The sequence below is a fragment of the Macaca mulatta genome, chromosome 1 (genome assembly GCF_049350105.2).
Source record: "Macaca mulatta isolate MMU2019108-1 chromosome 1, T2T-MMU8v2.0, whole genome shotgun sequence".
NCBI lineage: Eukaryota > Metazoa > Chordata > Mammalia > Primates > Cercopithecidae > Macaca > Macaca mulatta.
The window spans coordinates 11,331,714-11,349,492 of NC_133406.1; the positions used below are offsets into that span (position 1 = coordinate 11,331,714).

General features: G+C 35.9%; 1 protein-coding gene across 7 annotated transcripts in view; it reads right to left on the reverse strand.

Annotated features, from left to right (window-relative positions):
- The window catches only part of RYR2 (ryanodine receptor 2), a 794,036-nt gene that overhangs the window by 72,892 nt on the left and 703,365 nt on the right, over positions 1–17,779 (reverse strand). For 5 of the 7 annotated variants that reach the window (XM_077998277.1, XM_077998259.1, XM_077998268.1 and 2 more), the window contains 4 exons: positions 17,324–17,377; positions 16,065–16,088; positions 3,346–3,445; positions 1,954–2,033 (listed from right to left, as the gene is read on the reverse strand). In XM_077998277.1, coding sequence (XP_077854403.1) covers positions 1,954–2,033; positions 3,346–3,445; positions 16,065–16,088; positions 17,324–17,377 — 258 coding nt within the window. The remainder of the gene's footprint in view (positions 1–1,953; positions 2,034–3,345; positions 3,446–16,064; positions 16,089–17,323; positions 17,378–17,779) is intronic. The other 2 variants (XM_077998275.1, XM_077998265.1) reach the window with 1 other exon arrangement.

The window sequence follows — 17,779 nt, forward strand, 5'->3', positions numbered from 1 at the left end:
AAAAATCTCATTGTTTGTTAAATAAATAAACAACCAAAACAGGCTTTCCATTCTAAAGACAGAAAATATTCACTGTGTACACACATGACTAATGTCATCTTTATCATGAAGTAGGAACACACGCCTCAAAGCAAGATAATTACACAAACTTGGAATAAGAGGGTTAGTTGCCCTACACATGACCACAAGCACCAAAAATGTCGGGGGTAATATTACTCTTAATTCTCTTCTGGTCACTTTTAAAGTAATTTGGCGATTCAGATACTCTCTCGCAAGTTAACTGGGAAGAAAATTCCCATAGATGTTATTCACAGGTTTCCACACCAAGGTGATTTCATTACAGGCCAGGCGCGGTGGCTCACACCTGTAATCCCAGCACTTTGGGAGGTCAAGGTGGGCAAATCATGAGGTCAGGAGTTTGAGACCAGCCTGGCCAACATAGTGAAACCCCGTCTCTACTAAAAAATACAAAAATCAGCTAGGTGTGGTGGCATGTGCCTGTAGTCCCAGCTACTCGGGAGGCTGAGGCAGGAGAATTGCTTGAACCCAGGAGGCAGAGGCTGCAGTGAGCAGAGATGGCGCCACTGCACTCCAGCCTGGGTGACAGCTCAAAAAACCAAACCAAACAAAACAAAACAAAAAACCCAAAACAGCATTACAATCTGAGAGTGGTGACTGCCATATGCTAATGCTATAGACTGAAATTCAGTTTCCATTTCCATAGTCTTTAAACTGAAAAAACAATTTGAATCATTTGGCTATTAAAATTTTCTCCTTTGTTCTCAGAATGACATCCAGGATCTATGGTCAAAATTTTGGTTAAACATAAATATAAAAAAATGCTAAAGCAATGCTTTGTCTTGTTAGCTTACTGTTACATAGCATAATGAAATAGCTATTTCTGACATAGTTAAAATGTATCAGAGATTTCAAATGTAAAGCATATACAAGATGATAGAAAGCATGCTCAAAGGTTTAAGGAAATAAGAATACTGCTTTTCTCCAAATCTTGAAGAGCAGAACAATTCCTATTATCAACACTGTTCTAAAAAGGGCTCAGCTAAGCAGACAAAATTTTAGTAGTAATATTTTTCAGATAGCAAAGGCAATATAAACTAAATATGTCAAGGATACACACGCACAAAGTATATGCACATATGCATATATATATATACACACACACACACACACACACACAAATAGCAAATATACACATAGTGTATGTATGATACATAGATGTACAGACACACATATACACACAGACACAAAATCATACAGCCATTTATGGGGGGTGTGATAACTTTTGGTCAAATAAAAAATGAAACAATCGTTCATCTTTTCAAACAAAGGAATGTGGCTTACAGTAAAGGAGATGGTGGAATACATACTCGAAGTTACAAAGAAAACAGACAAGTTCCGCATAGACAAGAAGTATACATTACAGGATCTCTCACTACTGTCTCTGGATCTAAGGACTTCTGAATATATATACTAAGTAATGAGGGTCTTCTTAAGTAAAACATAAGCAAGAGACATTATTTTTTGATAAATGTTTTGGAGAGATTGTTTTATTGTTCCTTTTTAAAAAGCTATATAATCACTTATTCTGGGAACAGAATGAGCTGGTTACCCTTGCCAGGTTCCAAAACCAGATAGCCACCGTTTGGTAAATGCATGGTGAGAGAGTGGTTCATATCTCAGCACCAGAATTCACTTGACATGACAAAAGGCCACATTTGATGTTTTCAGATGTTTTGACATCATTTGATGTTTGGATTTGTAACACTATCACATAATTACTTTTTCCCTCTTTTGCTTTCTCTTCAGTACCATGATAAACTAAAATTGAACCATATTGTACATAGAAAATAAAACATTTTACAACAAATAGTTCTTTACTATACGGTCCATTTGTCTGAAAAGTACATTATGTGAATGACTGGAAGCTATTACCTGCTGTACTGTGGAGTTCCCACCATTTAAAATAGCAATTCCAAGTTTCAAAGTAGCTGCTACCATTGGTCCAGTTTCACCTAAGAAATATAAAAAAGTAGTGTTTCTTGTATCATTTCGCCTTCTATATTAACCTATTCTACCTCCAATGCTGCACTTTAAAAATTATTATTATGCTCCCCCGCAAGCAATCTTCATAATGGCGGAGGGAGACTGACTGATGTTCCAAAAAATAATAAAATAATAATAATGCATATTTGGCATCAACATTTTAAAAAATTCTCTACAATATCTAAGAACTGAAACCTTAAGAAGATACAGAAGTAATAGAATAGGAAGACAACTGATCTTGAAATATTGAGACCTGAAATTATTAAGATTCAAGATTACTCATGTGTTTAATAAACATTAAAATAAGTATGAGCTACTTAAAACTTTCTTTAAGGAAAATTTCTCTCCCTCTTCCCTCAACAATATTATATATGAAGAACTTTCATCATTTTTATTGTATCGCTTTTACTTTAATATGTTTGTAGTCTGGTTTATTAAGCAGACTATTCTCAATTTTAAGTTATTCGGATAATAACACAACATTTTATTCAGTATGTCATATTTTATTTTTCATTGTTCACCTCTATTTATCTTAGAAATATAAATAATCTTCTATTTAAGGACAAGGGTACCTAATAACAGAATATACCACCATTACTTTTCCTTTCCATTACAAATTATATTTAAAATATTTTCACAAAGAAGCTATTATGAACGTACAAAAAAATCATCTTGAAACAGCTGGCTACTGAGATATACGACAGCATCTTCATTGTTAAAAAAGTCTCAATTTAAATGTCTCCATATTTGTATCAAGGGTCAGCAAACTATGGCAAAATACCATAAATTACATAACAAAATTACAGCTTGCCACCCGTGTGTGTAAACAAACTGTGTGTAAATGAAGTTGGTTTGGAACACAGCCACCCTGTTTGTTAACTTATTGTGTCTGGCGGCTTTCGTGCTAACACAGCACAGTTGAAGAGCTGTGACAGGTTGCATAGTCCTCGAAGCTGAAATCATTGACTCTCTGGCCTTAAAGAAAAAGCTCGGCCACCCCCATTTTATCGGATCAGTCTGCTAAGGTTTAGTTATAACATATTTTCCAAAACTTAAAGAACAGAATGAAAATGAAGCTGTATAGTAAGACTCTGAAAAACAAATTAACACTGGTCTCCGTAAACAATGAGAGCTCGTGTTTGTGAACAGGCACCTGATACAGTCATGAACCAGAAACCCCGGGACTAAATGAGTCAGTGGAATTGAAATGAGGGAGCACCTTGAGAGCAACGAGGAAATCTGAAGAACAGACACTTGTGAGGGGAACCCAAGGAACCTTACCTTTGCTGGCACTGATGGTCTGCAGCACCATCTCAGCCGCACCACGGTCGTGGAGTCGCGCTTGCTGGTATAGAAGCTTTTGCTTTTCCATTTCTTTTTCCTGAACACAAATCCCAACCGTTTATGTTGAGGGTATCAGTAAGCACAGCAGATTTCTACAGACCATATTTTTAGTCATCTCTTCATGTATGGGCTCTATGACAACATTATGGACCATTTCAACACCAACGATGTTCTTAAACAGATATTATTAACATATTCAACTCTTGGTTTTTTTTTTTTCCCCCTTTATAGTTTTCTTGATATGCTTTTGGTACTGGTTTATCAGCATGGATTTGTTTTTCTCAATTTTAATTATTTGATTCATCCAAAGCCTGTATCACAGTTTTGAAGTACTGTACTTCGTCAATGAAGCTTGCACTTTCTGATTTATACATTTGTGCATAAGTTTGTCACGTTTTTAATAATCTCCCATGCCATGGCCATAACTTGATACTGCTCAGCAAATGGCTCGAGTTGCAAGGTATCACTGAATCACAGAAAAACATTAACTGAGATGTCTTGAAGTTTAAGCAAAATTGAAAGCTGATATGAATAAAAAGGTAGGCTTCAACAAAGTAGTGGATTTATGATACAGATCTCCCCAGTCACCCCCAAAGAATAAGAGATGCAATGTGCCTTTATATTTTGTATTCTCTGGTGGTAACAAACGATACTGCATGGTGCTGCTGGAGCAATGGCTGGAGTTTATTCTTTTCCACTTAAGCTACCACTGAAAACATAAAGAAGAAAATAAAAATAAAATATAAAGGCACAGCAAGTTCAAGACTGGTATGACCATTCACTTGAGCAATCCAGTTCACTGGAGAATTGAGAAGGAACTAAGCAGTATAAGTTGCAGAATGAAAGTTGCATAGAGCCCTATGACAGTGAGTCCATCAAATGGCGTGGTAGAGAAGCTTAGTCAATGGGACATGAAACAGTCAATTAGTATCATGTCCATAAACACAACGGCCAAAACATATATGACCTAACAGCAGGAAGAGCTGCAGCAGAGGTAGCCAGAATGACAGCTTTGCTGCCATAAACTTTCCATCCAAAATACAGAAAATAGACACTGGAAGATGGAAGAGGTTTAAAAAATGAAGGCTTGCTAGTTACAGAATATGAAAAATAAAGTGAACTAAAAGGAGGGGGAAAAGAAATGGGCTCAAACAAATGAAAAAAGAAACCTTTAAATCAAAAGCAACCAACACAGACATTTATGCTGTTACCAGAGAGTTCTCGCCGAGGCTGGCAAATTTGTTTCTTAAATCTTTGATAATATCGTGCTGCGAAAACAAAATTGATCAGGGTTTTTTTGTCACACTATAGTTAGCGCTCCTGTGGTTAAATTTTTATGTTTTCTTAAATTATGTGATAGGCCTAAATGGAAGCAGAGAAAAGAAAAAAAAAAAAAAAAAAAAAGAGGCAGCTTTGCTTTATATGTAGCCATGCTAACATCTATAAGGTTTGCCTTCATGTTTAAACCTCTTCCTGTGAAGTCAAAAACAAAACAGAAACAGAACCACACAGACACACAAAACCATTTTGTCATTACAACACGGTTTCAGGAAAACTGAAAGAGGACCCTTTCGTCTGCTCTTTAGGTGTTGTTTAAAACTGATGAGCAACATTTGATTCTTCCTTTTAGACCCAACAATCTTTTATGTTCCTCCCATTGCCAGAGCTCTATGTGGAACATTCGTTTAATGCTTAACCAACTCCTTTTGTGGGAGAGTTTTTCAGTAAGAAAATGATAAGAAATTATTCGCTCACGAAACTGTCCTATCATTTTCATCAACTAAAGAGGCAAGGGAGTCAGGAAGAAGTTCTTCTATTGACCTAATAGAACACATAAAGACAGTCATCAGGAAACTCACAGAAGATGGAAGATGGCAACATGCCACACACTCTTGAGAGAAAACATAACAAAACAACAGTTTGCCATTTGTGCTCCCAAAGTGGGAAGATCAGTTAAAGACCTGCCAGAACAACTTGCACCGTAGCCTATAAGGTCCCAGTAACCTCCTCAGTAACTGAAATCAACACATGAGGTATGGACCTTACAAGGTCCAAGAAATAGACAGGATCTCAGACTACCTTGTATAAAAATAAACTCCCTGGACAGGTCACTCATTTTCTTATATCGCATCTAAATTTTAATAATCAATGTTTTCAGGAAGATGATGAAAGTCATTTGAAAAAAAAAAGCATTGAGCCAAAAAGATATACTGATCTAGACGCAGAAAAATACTGTATTTCATAAACAGAGATCAAGTCAACCTATCTGTTGAATTTATTTTTTGTTGAACTGAAATTGGAAGCTCTCCCTTCAGGATTCTTTAACATTATTTCTTTCTAGTACTTTGCCCTTTGAGAACAGCTTCTGGGCATGTAATTTAATCTGTCATTGGGAAAGTTTATTATAAATTAAAAAAAAAATAAAACGCTGAAAGTTAAACCAGAAAATTTTCAGATACTAAGATGAATTATGTAAACAGATTTTTTTAAACTGCAGATTAGCTTTTCTAAACAAATTGTAGACAGATCTTTCATAAGCATCTTACTCAGGAAAATAACATCTTGAAAGCACCTTTTCAAAAATAGAGTTCTCCGACACACCAGATTTTGCTTAAACTGTGTAAGGCTCTTAAATAAACACCACCTGCAGTTTAGTCTTTGTGTTATTTCAAGGTTATTTCAAGGTTACACAGTAAGGTGAGGAAAAAAAGAGCAGCTCCAGAATTTAAATTTTCCCTTAGGCAAAACGTTCTGTTTGCCAAGAGCAACCAAGAATTATCAGTGCACATCCTAATAAGCTTGTTATGAGGTTTTTTTCAAGGTCAAATATGGTCATGTATCAGACCCATGATCAAATCACTGGTAATGAACAGAAGTATTTTACATCATGATTTGCTTTTGGTTATAACTGAAGTTTGTAATAACATTGCTAATATTATTTCATTTTGTCTAAGAGTGTGTCAAGCTTTTAACACCAGGGGAAACAAGTAGAAAGTCTCGAAGAAAAACAACTGTATTTAGTTCTTCAACAACTTGTCTTAAGTGAGAAAAAATTATTGAAATAGGGAGAATTACAATTGTCCCTTGCTCCTCGATGCAGAAAATATCAGGTTGGTGCCAAGGTAACTGTAGTTTTTGCCACTGACCTAATCAGTTTATCCTCGTAATGGAGATGAAAAGATATTTTAAACCAGGGTAGCCTGGTTACAGGAAAGGAATTTACATTGTTTCTGAAGGACCTGCCTCAGCTCCATTGACCTCTGGGGCAGAACTTGAGCAGATCAGAGGCTGAGTCTACCAAATCTATCATCTGTTCGTCATACAAAATAAGCCCATCTACTTTGTGTGTGTTTGTTTGTATTTCCATGACTTCAACAACTGTAGAAAATGTTTTCATAATATTTTCATCAGAAACTGTAGGTGGTAGCAAGTTATAACAGAATAGAAATATCCAGGAACAAAACTCCTTAAATTTCCCATAATTTAGTAATGTCATAAGTCACCTTGAAATATTTTTAATTGGCATCTTATAGTTATGACCTACAAGGTGATGTTGAATATCAATATTATAAGAAATAAAAAGACTGAAAAATAGAAGATTTAATTGGATAACAATGGGGACAATGAAGAAAGGGAGTGAAATTGCACTAATAATTTGGTCTGCAGCACAAACAGGTCAACTCAGACTAAGGAAAGTCAAAAGCATGGATAAGAGACACCTTCTCCACTTCAATTACTTTTTTTCTGTTGTATTCCAGTTCCTGAAAAATGTAGATTAGCTACATTTCTGTAGCGTTGACTCACAGTGATGGGAAAATACCAAGATTATAATTTTGTTTAAAACGAGTGGTTCCTAACTTTTTTTTTTTAATTAAATAAATAAGCCAGGCACGGTGGCTCATGCCTGTAACCCCAGCACTTTGGGAGGCTGAAGTAGGAGGATTGCTTGAGCCCAGGAGCTCTAGACCAGCCTGGGCAAATAGCAAGACCCTGTCTCTGCAAAAAACTAAAAATAGCCAGGCTTCGTGGTGTGCACCTGTAGGCCCAGGTGGGAGAATCACTGGAGGCCAGGATTGCGCCAATGCACTCCAGCCTGAGCAACAGAGCAAGACCTTGCCAATAAATAAATAAATAAATAAATAAATAAATAAATAAATGTACATGAAATTTCCTAGAAGATCCATGAAGGCAGGAGGCTTTCTTTGTTTTAACCACACCAGTACACACATACTATACATCCAGTACAGTTCTCTGAAAATAAAAGGTGTTCAAGAAAATTTGCATGAATAAATGACAGAACTAAATGATGTGATATCCTATAGTCTGTGATCACAATTAATCTAAAATATTACAAATGTTATCTTTTTTGTTTGAAGTGCTGCAAAATTAGTAGCTCTAGAAGTTTGTTTTTCAGTTCATGCTTAAAGAGGTCTTCAGAATTATACACATACAAATAATAATCAAATTGTGGGCTTTAGCTCATTTAATTTTTTGTTCAGATCTTTCATCATTATCCACTCTTTATTACTGATCTTTCAAACAGTATGATAATCTTCCAGAATTCTACTTCTTGAGAGGATAAGCAAAGTTTCTAATGCTGTCTCTTTAACACTCTGTAAAAATGGTATCAAAGTTTGACTAATCTACAGAGACAAAAGAAACACTAAACCAGGGTCAAGTAAGTCAGTTAATGCACTAGAGGCTTTGACGTTAGATATCCTGTGTAATATGACTTTACAGTTTAATTCTTCCAATATTATATACACTTGCATTTTGGGTGGAATATTGTTTCTCAGGGATTCAGCATATTTAGAAGTAATTTAAAACGATGCAAAAGCAATAAAACTCAACTAGGTTGAAATAATTTTCTATTTTAGGGCCCAGTTGTCACAATTTGCACTTTACCACCGAAAGCTTAATTAACAAGGTATAAAAAGGAAAGAAAAGATGAGTAACTCTAAAATCAGAAGTTATCAAATTAGGAAAGTTAAGCTGACTTATCATTAGAGGGAATGTAGTTTATTCCTAAATGCAATATTGATTTAAAACAGTGGTCATTTACCTACTTATTTGTTTAAGCCTTAAAAAGCACTGAATACTGCCTTGAATACAGAAAGCAAGTACTATGCAGTTCTTTCTCTTCTAGGATAGCCTGACAAAAGAGAGAATAAGAACAAGAAGAAAACTTGGGGCCACTAAGGATACAAAGCTTTGGTTAGGTCACGAGGGTGCCAGAGTGGTGGACTAATTAGTGGGAAAATGGGAAGTCAGAATAACTTTGATCATAGATGGGATCAGAGCAGCTCATTACTTGAATTTTGAAAACTCACAGCTGTAGAAGCTCTAGTGTCTGTAATTCTAGGTCTTCATGAATGGGTATTAACCCTACCCCAGATCAACTCTTGAGAAACAGCTGTGCTCTAAGTATTCAACACAGTCCCAAATCCCCTGCCAAGAATTATCTGTCTAGCTGGGAAGAGGATTTTTCTGGAGACTATCTGGAAAGGTGGCACATGTGTATTTCTTCAATTCTTCCAGATACTTGGTACCCATTTTACGCTATTCCAGGTAGCATCTGCACAACTGGACTCTATTGCATATATTGTCAAAAAATGATGTTAACTGAATTGTTGAGGACATTTTTTGTCATCCTCAGGGGAAAAAATGCTACTGAATTTTAACTTTAGAAATTTGCTTTTTCCAGTCAGGAAGACTATATTTTAAATATTATTATATTTAATATTCCTAATATCAATGTTTTATATATTACATATTATATTTAATGATATTGATATCTATAATGAAATTTATGATTATATAAATCACATAAAGTTCATTATATTATTAAATTGTATTACATTTATGTCATTTCATGTTGGTTCCTACACTTATATAATTTACATTTATGTCATTTCATGTAATTTATGTTAAATGTATGTAATTTCACATTGGCTCCTAGAAAGCCTGGAGTCAGATATGCTGACGATCCACATTAAACTGACAAGACTCCATGGCATGGGTTTCTAGATGAATCTATTCCTGGAAGGCCCTACTATTTGTCTTTCAATAGTTTTGTTTTTTTTTTTTCCCCCTTCAGCTTACTGTGTTACGTGTAATTCTGTGATTCTTTAAATACTAAACTAGGAAAAGGCGGGATACATATGTATGTACAGAAGACATTATTTTCTTTTTTTTTTAAGATGGAGTCTCACTCTGCTGCCCAGCCTGGAGTGCAATGGTGCGATCTTGGCTCACTGCAACCTCTGCCTCCTGGGTTCAAGCGATTCTCGTGCCTCGGCCTCCCGAGTAGCTGGTATTATAGGCCCCCACCACCATGCCCAGCTAATTTTTGTATTTTTAGTAGAGATGAGATTTCACCATGTTGCCTGGGCTGGTGTCGAACTCCTGACCTCAGATGATCCACCCACCTCGGCCTCCCAAAGTGCTGGGATTACAGGCATGATCCACCATGCCTGGCTGACGTTATTTTCTATAAAACATTTTTATTGTCACATTCCTGTTCTAAAACACATTGAGTTTATTTTCTTTTGCAATCCTCCACAAACGATAAAAAGTGATAAAAACTTGCATGTTTTCATCAATACTTATGCAATTAGAGGAACTGCGAAATTGCCCTTAAAAATGAAGAGAATTTATACCTGATAGCAAACCACACAACTGTTAAAGGTGGATTTGACACCTGAGAACATCTAGTTCAAAGCTCTTTGTTCAAAGAACAGAAAGCTGAGAAACAGAGAGGCTGAGGTCACACGGCACCTGGCTGGTAATCCAGGTCTCCTGTGTTGTGTGGTTTGTGTTCACCACACTGTAGTATGGGCTTCCCTGACTTGTTTTTAGCAGAGAAAGTGAAATTGATTAATTATAATAATAATAGCAAATATTTAGGGATGGTTACGTGATAGTCAATGTTCTGAGTGCCTTATATATATTGTCTAATTTAGTCCTCATAACAACTCTGTGAAGTGGATACTATAATTAGACCTACTTTATAGATAGAAAAATTGAGGCTTCTGCTCACACAGCTAGGTGTTCAAGCTGGGATTCAAACACAGGAAGTCCATCTGAGTGTCTGCTCTTAATGAGTCTGTTGCCTTCCATTTACTGTACACAATCTGCTCATGTATAAGCTTCAACTGAGATTATTTTTTAATGACAACACATGAAGTTAAATTACTGTGCATATGAAAAGTGTGCACAAGTATATATGTCGATACATGTTCCGGGACATCCTACAGATATTAACGTCTGTCCCTTATATAAAATGGTATAGTGTTGCACATAACCTACGTACATCCTCCTGTCTACCTTAAATAATCTCTAGATCCCTTACAATGCCTAATACAAAATGTAAATGCTATGTAAATAGTTGTTATGCTGTGTTGTTTTGGGAACAGTGACAAGGGAAAATAGTCTGTATTTGTCGGGTAAAGCAGCAAATATTTTTTTCGAATATTTAAATCTGTAGTTGGTTGAATCCAAGATGTGGAAACCACAAATACAGAGGGCCAGCTGCATGTCTCCTACACAGACTGCTATTTTGGTCCACATACTCATATGCATGAATTACCGTATACAATATAGGGGGCTGTGCTTTCTGGGAGTCTTCCTTGTATCAAGGCCAGGATCCCCACCCCAACCTATGCCCATCTCTCTAAGCCTTGGCTACTTGCCTTGCTTCTGAGCCAGAATGGCCCTAGAAATGACTGCTACCACACTGTGTGCTTATGAAAGCCAGCTGCTACCATCATTACCACTCACCAAGGAGACCCCATGTTAATGGATAAGGAGAGACTGTGGAGCCTGGACACTCAACAGGCTGTACTCAAGGCGGCTCTGGCTTCCCCAGGGGTTGCCTGGAAGAACTGGTTAATATCAGCAGAAAGAATGACGAAATTAACCCTCTGTGACCAGTAAGTGACAGGAGATGTAAGGCACCTGCATATGAAGTGCCCATCCTCCTTCCCCAGGAGGCACTGTTCTGTTCTGTAACACACAACTGAGCAAGAAGCTGAACTGCTCAACGGCTATGACCAGCTCAGGAATACTCAGTCTTCTATTTGCCCTCCCTCATTCCCTGTATCGTTTCTCTATTTCCCTAACTCTTAATTCCCTGGGATTGTAACACCCCTTCCCCCAGTAAAGTGTTAGCACATAAGCTTTTGCCTGTGTTTTCTAGGAAATCTGAGCTAAGACACGAGATGACTACTTGAGATACGTAATTTTATTGTATAAAAAGTAGTTGGCAGACTGCAGCAATCAGAGTGAGTACTGGAGGACACTGGCTGTCAAAATTCCTTCCCTCTTCCCCTCTATGATTCAATAGTATGAAAAGCAACTCTTAATGCTTTAGTCCATATTTTGGATACCACATACCTCCTGCAGTAGGAACTAAAGAATTATAAATTTTCTTGATATATGGAATAATTGTTTCAATATTTTATATCCATAGCTATATCTTCCATTTTTATGCATTTAAAAATTCTCCTTGCTAAGATTCAGGAAGACTTTTTAATTTAAAATGCTGTGTTACTACGAAAAGCACCAAATAAACCCATTCAAAGTTCAAATTATGTAGCCATGGGGGGCAGTATATCTCACAGCCAATTCATTCTTGTAGGATTACCAAAACATTGTATTCTATTAAAAGTTAGATTCACGGATGGGCCAGACAAAAATTTTTTAACATTGGGGTAGTGCTACATAATATCAATCCTTAAAACATTTTGGACCTAAATTGGTTCTTCCATATTTAATGGCACATACTGTGGGATACCAGCTGGGTACTGGTTTGAGTATGTTATCAGGTATGACAATATTTTATTTGTGTCTCAGGTCCATCTGAGAGAATATGCTGGTTTCCTAAGTATTTATTACAGAATTACCAACTCTGCCATAGGCATATTTAGAATTTAACACACAAGAAATTCTCTTTAATCAATAGTACAGAAAAATAGGACCTCAGACTCATCAGATAATTCATCTGTGAATTAGAAATTGGGCATTCACCAAAAGGAAGATGCAGTTTGCCTAATATTTGAGAAAGATGGCCTGGAAGATGAGTTAACACTCCATTCCTCTCGCTTATCTAAGCTTCACTGTCATTAATTTAGATTTAGCAGTAAACAAGAAATCTATATTATAGTACCTTAATATTCTAAAGAAATGCTTTCACTAAATTATTATTTAATGCTATATGCTCAGATTTTAGAGAAGAGCAATAAACGAAGTAACCATCTAAATAATGTTTCTGAGTTTTTTATAAAATCAGTTAATAAATGTGGTCTACTGCAGTATCAAAGCTCTTTGTTGATCTAGGTGAGAAAAACCCATAATGCTCAGAAAAAATGATGTTATTTGAAATATTATTGTTTATTATTATTTGCCTTAGCAAAAATTAAAAAGTGAAATCTAGCATTCAACTCCAATAATTATGTTTTCAGGTAACTGATAAAGCATTTCTTCCCTTTCAATTAATGTCAGCTTCTTTATAAGATTTAACTCTCCCTTTTAATGCTTTTGATACAGAAGTTGCTCCAAACCTAAAAATTAATTAACTAAATATGCAATAAAGTTACTTAATAAGTAGTTATAGCAAAAGCATATTTACATATATTACAGATGAAAGAGGGAATTTTATAATCAGGTTAAATCAGGCAAGTTTTAATTTAACAGGATCATGTCAATAATACACATATGTGATGGAAGAAGAAACGAGATGGCAAGTCATTCCTCTTTCCTTGTTTTCCATGTTTTTTGAGCTTTACTGCATTCTTCATGGAGAATTTCCCTATAACACCACTTTTCTTTTTACCTACTTTGTTTCTCTTCTCAGTGACTTTATGGACTACTTTACAGGGAAAGAATTTAAATAGAAACTATAGCAAATATTAATAATTAACCAGCTACAGGGATAGAATTCAATTACCACACACTTTGTGTGATTTCCAAACTTATTTGATATAATTCATTATAAGAATTATTGAAAGTGACAAATAGCCTTTCATAATTGTAGCTTATGTGAATAACTCCACTATTAGACCATGTCTAATTATGTCAAATAGACATCTCCGTGTAAAAAGTATGGTAGATTACTACATTTATAAACAATACATTTTTCAGTGGTTTTGTTGGTATCACATAGTCAATCTCAGAGAAGAGTATCTTTAGAAGGAATTAATTAGATATATCTCTGTTTCTCAACTTTGTATTATTTCATACCACTTACACAGTATTTTGTTAAGAGTAGCATGTTACATAAATTAGGTGTAAATTATAGTCCCAAATCGGATGGAGATCGCTAAAAAAAAAAATCTCATTAGGAAGTGCAAATCCCCAAATCTGGTGTCCCGCATTACACCTATAAATGTGTGGCAATTCCCAGCACTTCAAAAGCCTGCCTCTTGCTGAGACAGTCATACCTGCTGGTCTATATCTTCTGTTTTGGGATTAATTGCTAGGTTTCACCATCATGGGAATACTTGTCCACTGTTCTAAGTTCAAAGGTAGCCCTTTCTCTCGGGTCACGCTCCGTATCTCATTTGATTTCTTGTCCTTAGTCTGGCCTGAATCCTAGTGTCTAAATATTAGATGCCACCACTAGTTGTCTTTCAGACTTCCTTTCTGAATAAGGAACCTTTCTAATGTCACTAAATTTGACCCTATTTATCAAACTGATCTCTCTGAAACTGCATTCCTCTTTCAAGGTAAAATGGTTTTGTTGGCTAGCAACACCTTCTCCATCATCCAGCCCCATCATCCAACTATCAACACATTCTTGAGGCATTAACTTTTATGCTACTTAGGAAATCAGTTCTTTACTTGATGTTAGGTGATCCCTTCAGGTTTTCATCCCTCAACAATTCACAGAAATTTTATATGAAACAATTAATGATAAAAAATCAAAATCTACCAAATTATTATTATACCTATTCTTATCTATTATGTAAGCCCATAATATATTAGTGTTAGGCTCATTATATGCCATTAACCATTATACCCATTAGATCAGAGCTGCATCTGGTAGTACATACGTGATTTACATTTTGAAATTTACAAGGATGATGATAGAAGAACAATATATTCCTCCAACTATAATAGTGAGTTAAAAAAATTAAAAAGTGGCCGGGCGTGGTGGCTCACGCCCAGCACTTTGGGAGGCTGAGACAGGTGGATCATGAGGTCAGGAGATAAAGACCATCCTGGCCGACATGGTGAAACCCCATCTCTGCTAAAATACAAAAATTAGTCAGGCATGGTGGCGTGCGCCTGTAGTCCCAGCTACTCGGGAGGCTGGGGCAGGGGAATGGGTTGAACGGGAGGCGGAGATTGCAGTGAGCTGAGATCGTGCCACTGCACTCCAGCCTGGTAACGCAGTGAGACTCTGTCTCAAAAAAAAAAAAAAAATAAATAAATAAATAAATAAAATAAATAAAAAATTAAAAAGAAACTTTAAAATAGTTTCTTCAGAACAGTCTAAAATTCATTTTGGCAGCAAATATTTCACTTTTTTTTTTCTTTTAAAAGAAGGCAAAGTAGAATAGTTTACACTTACAAACTAAAAAGCTTTTTTGTTGTTGAGACAGAGTTTCGCTCTTGTCGCCCAGGCTGGAGTGCAATGGCGCAATCTCGGCTCACTGCAACCTCCTCCTTCCCAGGTTCAAGTGATTCTCCTGCCTCAGCCTCCCGAGTGGCTGGGATTACAGGCTTGCACTGCCACGCCCGGCTAATTTTTGTATTTTTAGTAGAGATAGGGTTTCACCACGTTGGCCAGGCTTGAACTTCTGATCTCAAGTGATCCACCCGCCTCAGCCTCCCAAAGTGCTGAGATTACAAGCGTGAGCCACTGCCCCCGGCCTCCTAAAAGGTTTTCTTTTCTTTTCTTTTTTTTTTTAAACAAGAACAAGAACAAAAACAAAAAACAAAAACAAAAGTCTTTATGGGTATCATCTTCCTGGAACGTTTATGATTGATTTTCCTACTAAATAGCCTTATGAAAATAAAACGTAAGCTTAACAAGGTTCATATTAACATAAGCAATTTTGTAGTTCTATATCCAAATGTTTTCTTTTAGCAAATGTTCCCAGTATTCAAAATATTAAGAGAGAAATAGTCATCTAGTCCTTCCCTTTAATGCAATGATGAAATCAGTATTGAAATCATGGAATATAATCTCCAGTTACTAATTGAAGTGATTACTAGCACAATAGAAAAGCAGGCTTCTTTCCAATCTCACCAGCCATACCATTCATCATGTCTGTTTTCAAGTAATAAAACTGGCATTGAAAAAACATCAAGAGGGATAAGGTCAGAACACTGCACCAAAAATGAGAAGTCCCTGGCTTAAAAAGTTTGTCATTTAAAGGGCTGGATTCCTTTATCCCAGCACAGTATACAGCTCAAAGTTAGCTGGAGGATAACATTTCCAATTATGAGTCATATAAATTGCAAGAAGAATAAACCTGTGTCAAAGGAAGGGATCCTGAAGAGACCAATTGCATTGGAGCTACAAACTGGTAGAAAGATTTTCAAGACCTCCTTTTTACAAAAGAATCCAAGATGTTGGGTCTAACAAAGGTAAATGTCACAAGAAACCGAAACTCAGACCCAGACAAATACACACATATATATAGTTTTACCTTGCTGCGTTGGGATCCTGTGACCTTAAGGAAGGATGAGGACAAGAAGCAAAATAGCAATAAACAATTGCTCTGAAGACAACAGATAGACCATAAATGGTGTGCACTTCAGAAAAACAGTACTATTTGCTGCTCACAGCTCATTCTAACTGACCTCACTTTCTTATCAATAAAGATGACTTTGAGAATAGAAAACACATACATTAGAAAAGATTCTAGAAATCATACCAAAATTAATCTTATGGCATTTTTCTCAGCCAGCAATAGTCATGAGTTCCTCAAATTAGATTGTTTTTATATTTTTGACTCATTGACTTCAATGCTGCAGACATGCTCATAACAAATGGATCCTGGAAGGTCACTGCTCTGAGCTTATTCCTTAGCTAATATGTTTTTGTGGGTCCACTTTAATTAAAGACTCGTTGCTGGCTACTGATATATTTCCAGACTTCTAGCTCAAAGTCCAGACATGTAAATTAAAAGGAAAAGAAAAAGAATCTAATTTCTATTTTCCTGCACTTAATTTCTTTATGAAAATTCTAAAAAAAAAAAAAAAAGAACCAATAAACAAAAAGAGTGGTAGTTAGCAACAACTAGCTTTTCCTCATAAAAAATGAAAGTATAGTATAAGCAAATGGGGAAAATATCAAGAACTTTCCTTTGGGCTAAGTAACATTAAGCAGCATTTCAAATTATATAGGACATTTAAAAGCTGAGAGCACTTGAGAAAATAATCGTAATACAGTCCTAGGGATATATGGACTCCTACCTCATGCAAGCAAACTGCGTTGTGTGCCACTATCTGCATATGTACATGGAATGAGTGATCTAATTGGGCAGAAGTCTTTAAGGCCAAATCTTTAAGACTTCTATTGAGGAAAAAATATCAAACCAAGGGTTTGATGAAAAACTTGATGTCATGTTGTTCTTCAATAAACATTTTCATCACGTCTGTTGGAAATTCCAGACCACGACATCACTGAGATGAGAACAATTTGAAGCCGTCTCATCTCTGAGGGTTCTCAGGAACACTCATTCTGAACATATGGGCTTCATTATGTTATTTAACTATTCTATGATCCTTGGTCTTAACTTCAGCAAATGTTAGGACTCGGGTTTGTCCATCCAGCTCTGACATGCAGTTCCTTGACACAATAAGCTGCAATAAGCCATGAAGCAAGAAACATAAATGTCAGTTATAAGCTATGAAACAATGTTTCAAGATAGAAAAAAGGCAAATCCAGAAAGATCCATCTTACTTCAAAACTCTTCACTTCCTCTTCCCCGTCATCATCTTCCTCATCATGACAACTCTGTACATGTTAAAAAAAAAAGAGGGGGGGACAGGAATACGTTGAGATTTTAGATAGTGCAAAAGAACATTTGACATAGAAGAGCAAATCATTTGTATTATCATCAACCTTGTTTAAATGTAAGATAGAATACTTAGATGATAGAATCAATGAATTCATGACATGAAAGAAAATTATACATAGTGCTTTTACAAAAATAAAATATTAGATTACATATTTTATAGGTAACAGAGATAACTATGAGGTCCATATCATACTACACCTGCTACTTATTCATACATTGGCCTCATTCAAACCAAACTGCAAACCTTAAAAGGATTGCTTTTCTCTTTTTTTCTTTATGCTGCCATTGCAATGCATGAATACAGGCAAATATAATAACCATTAATAAAAATTAGGCCG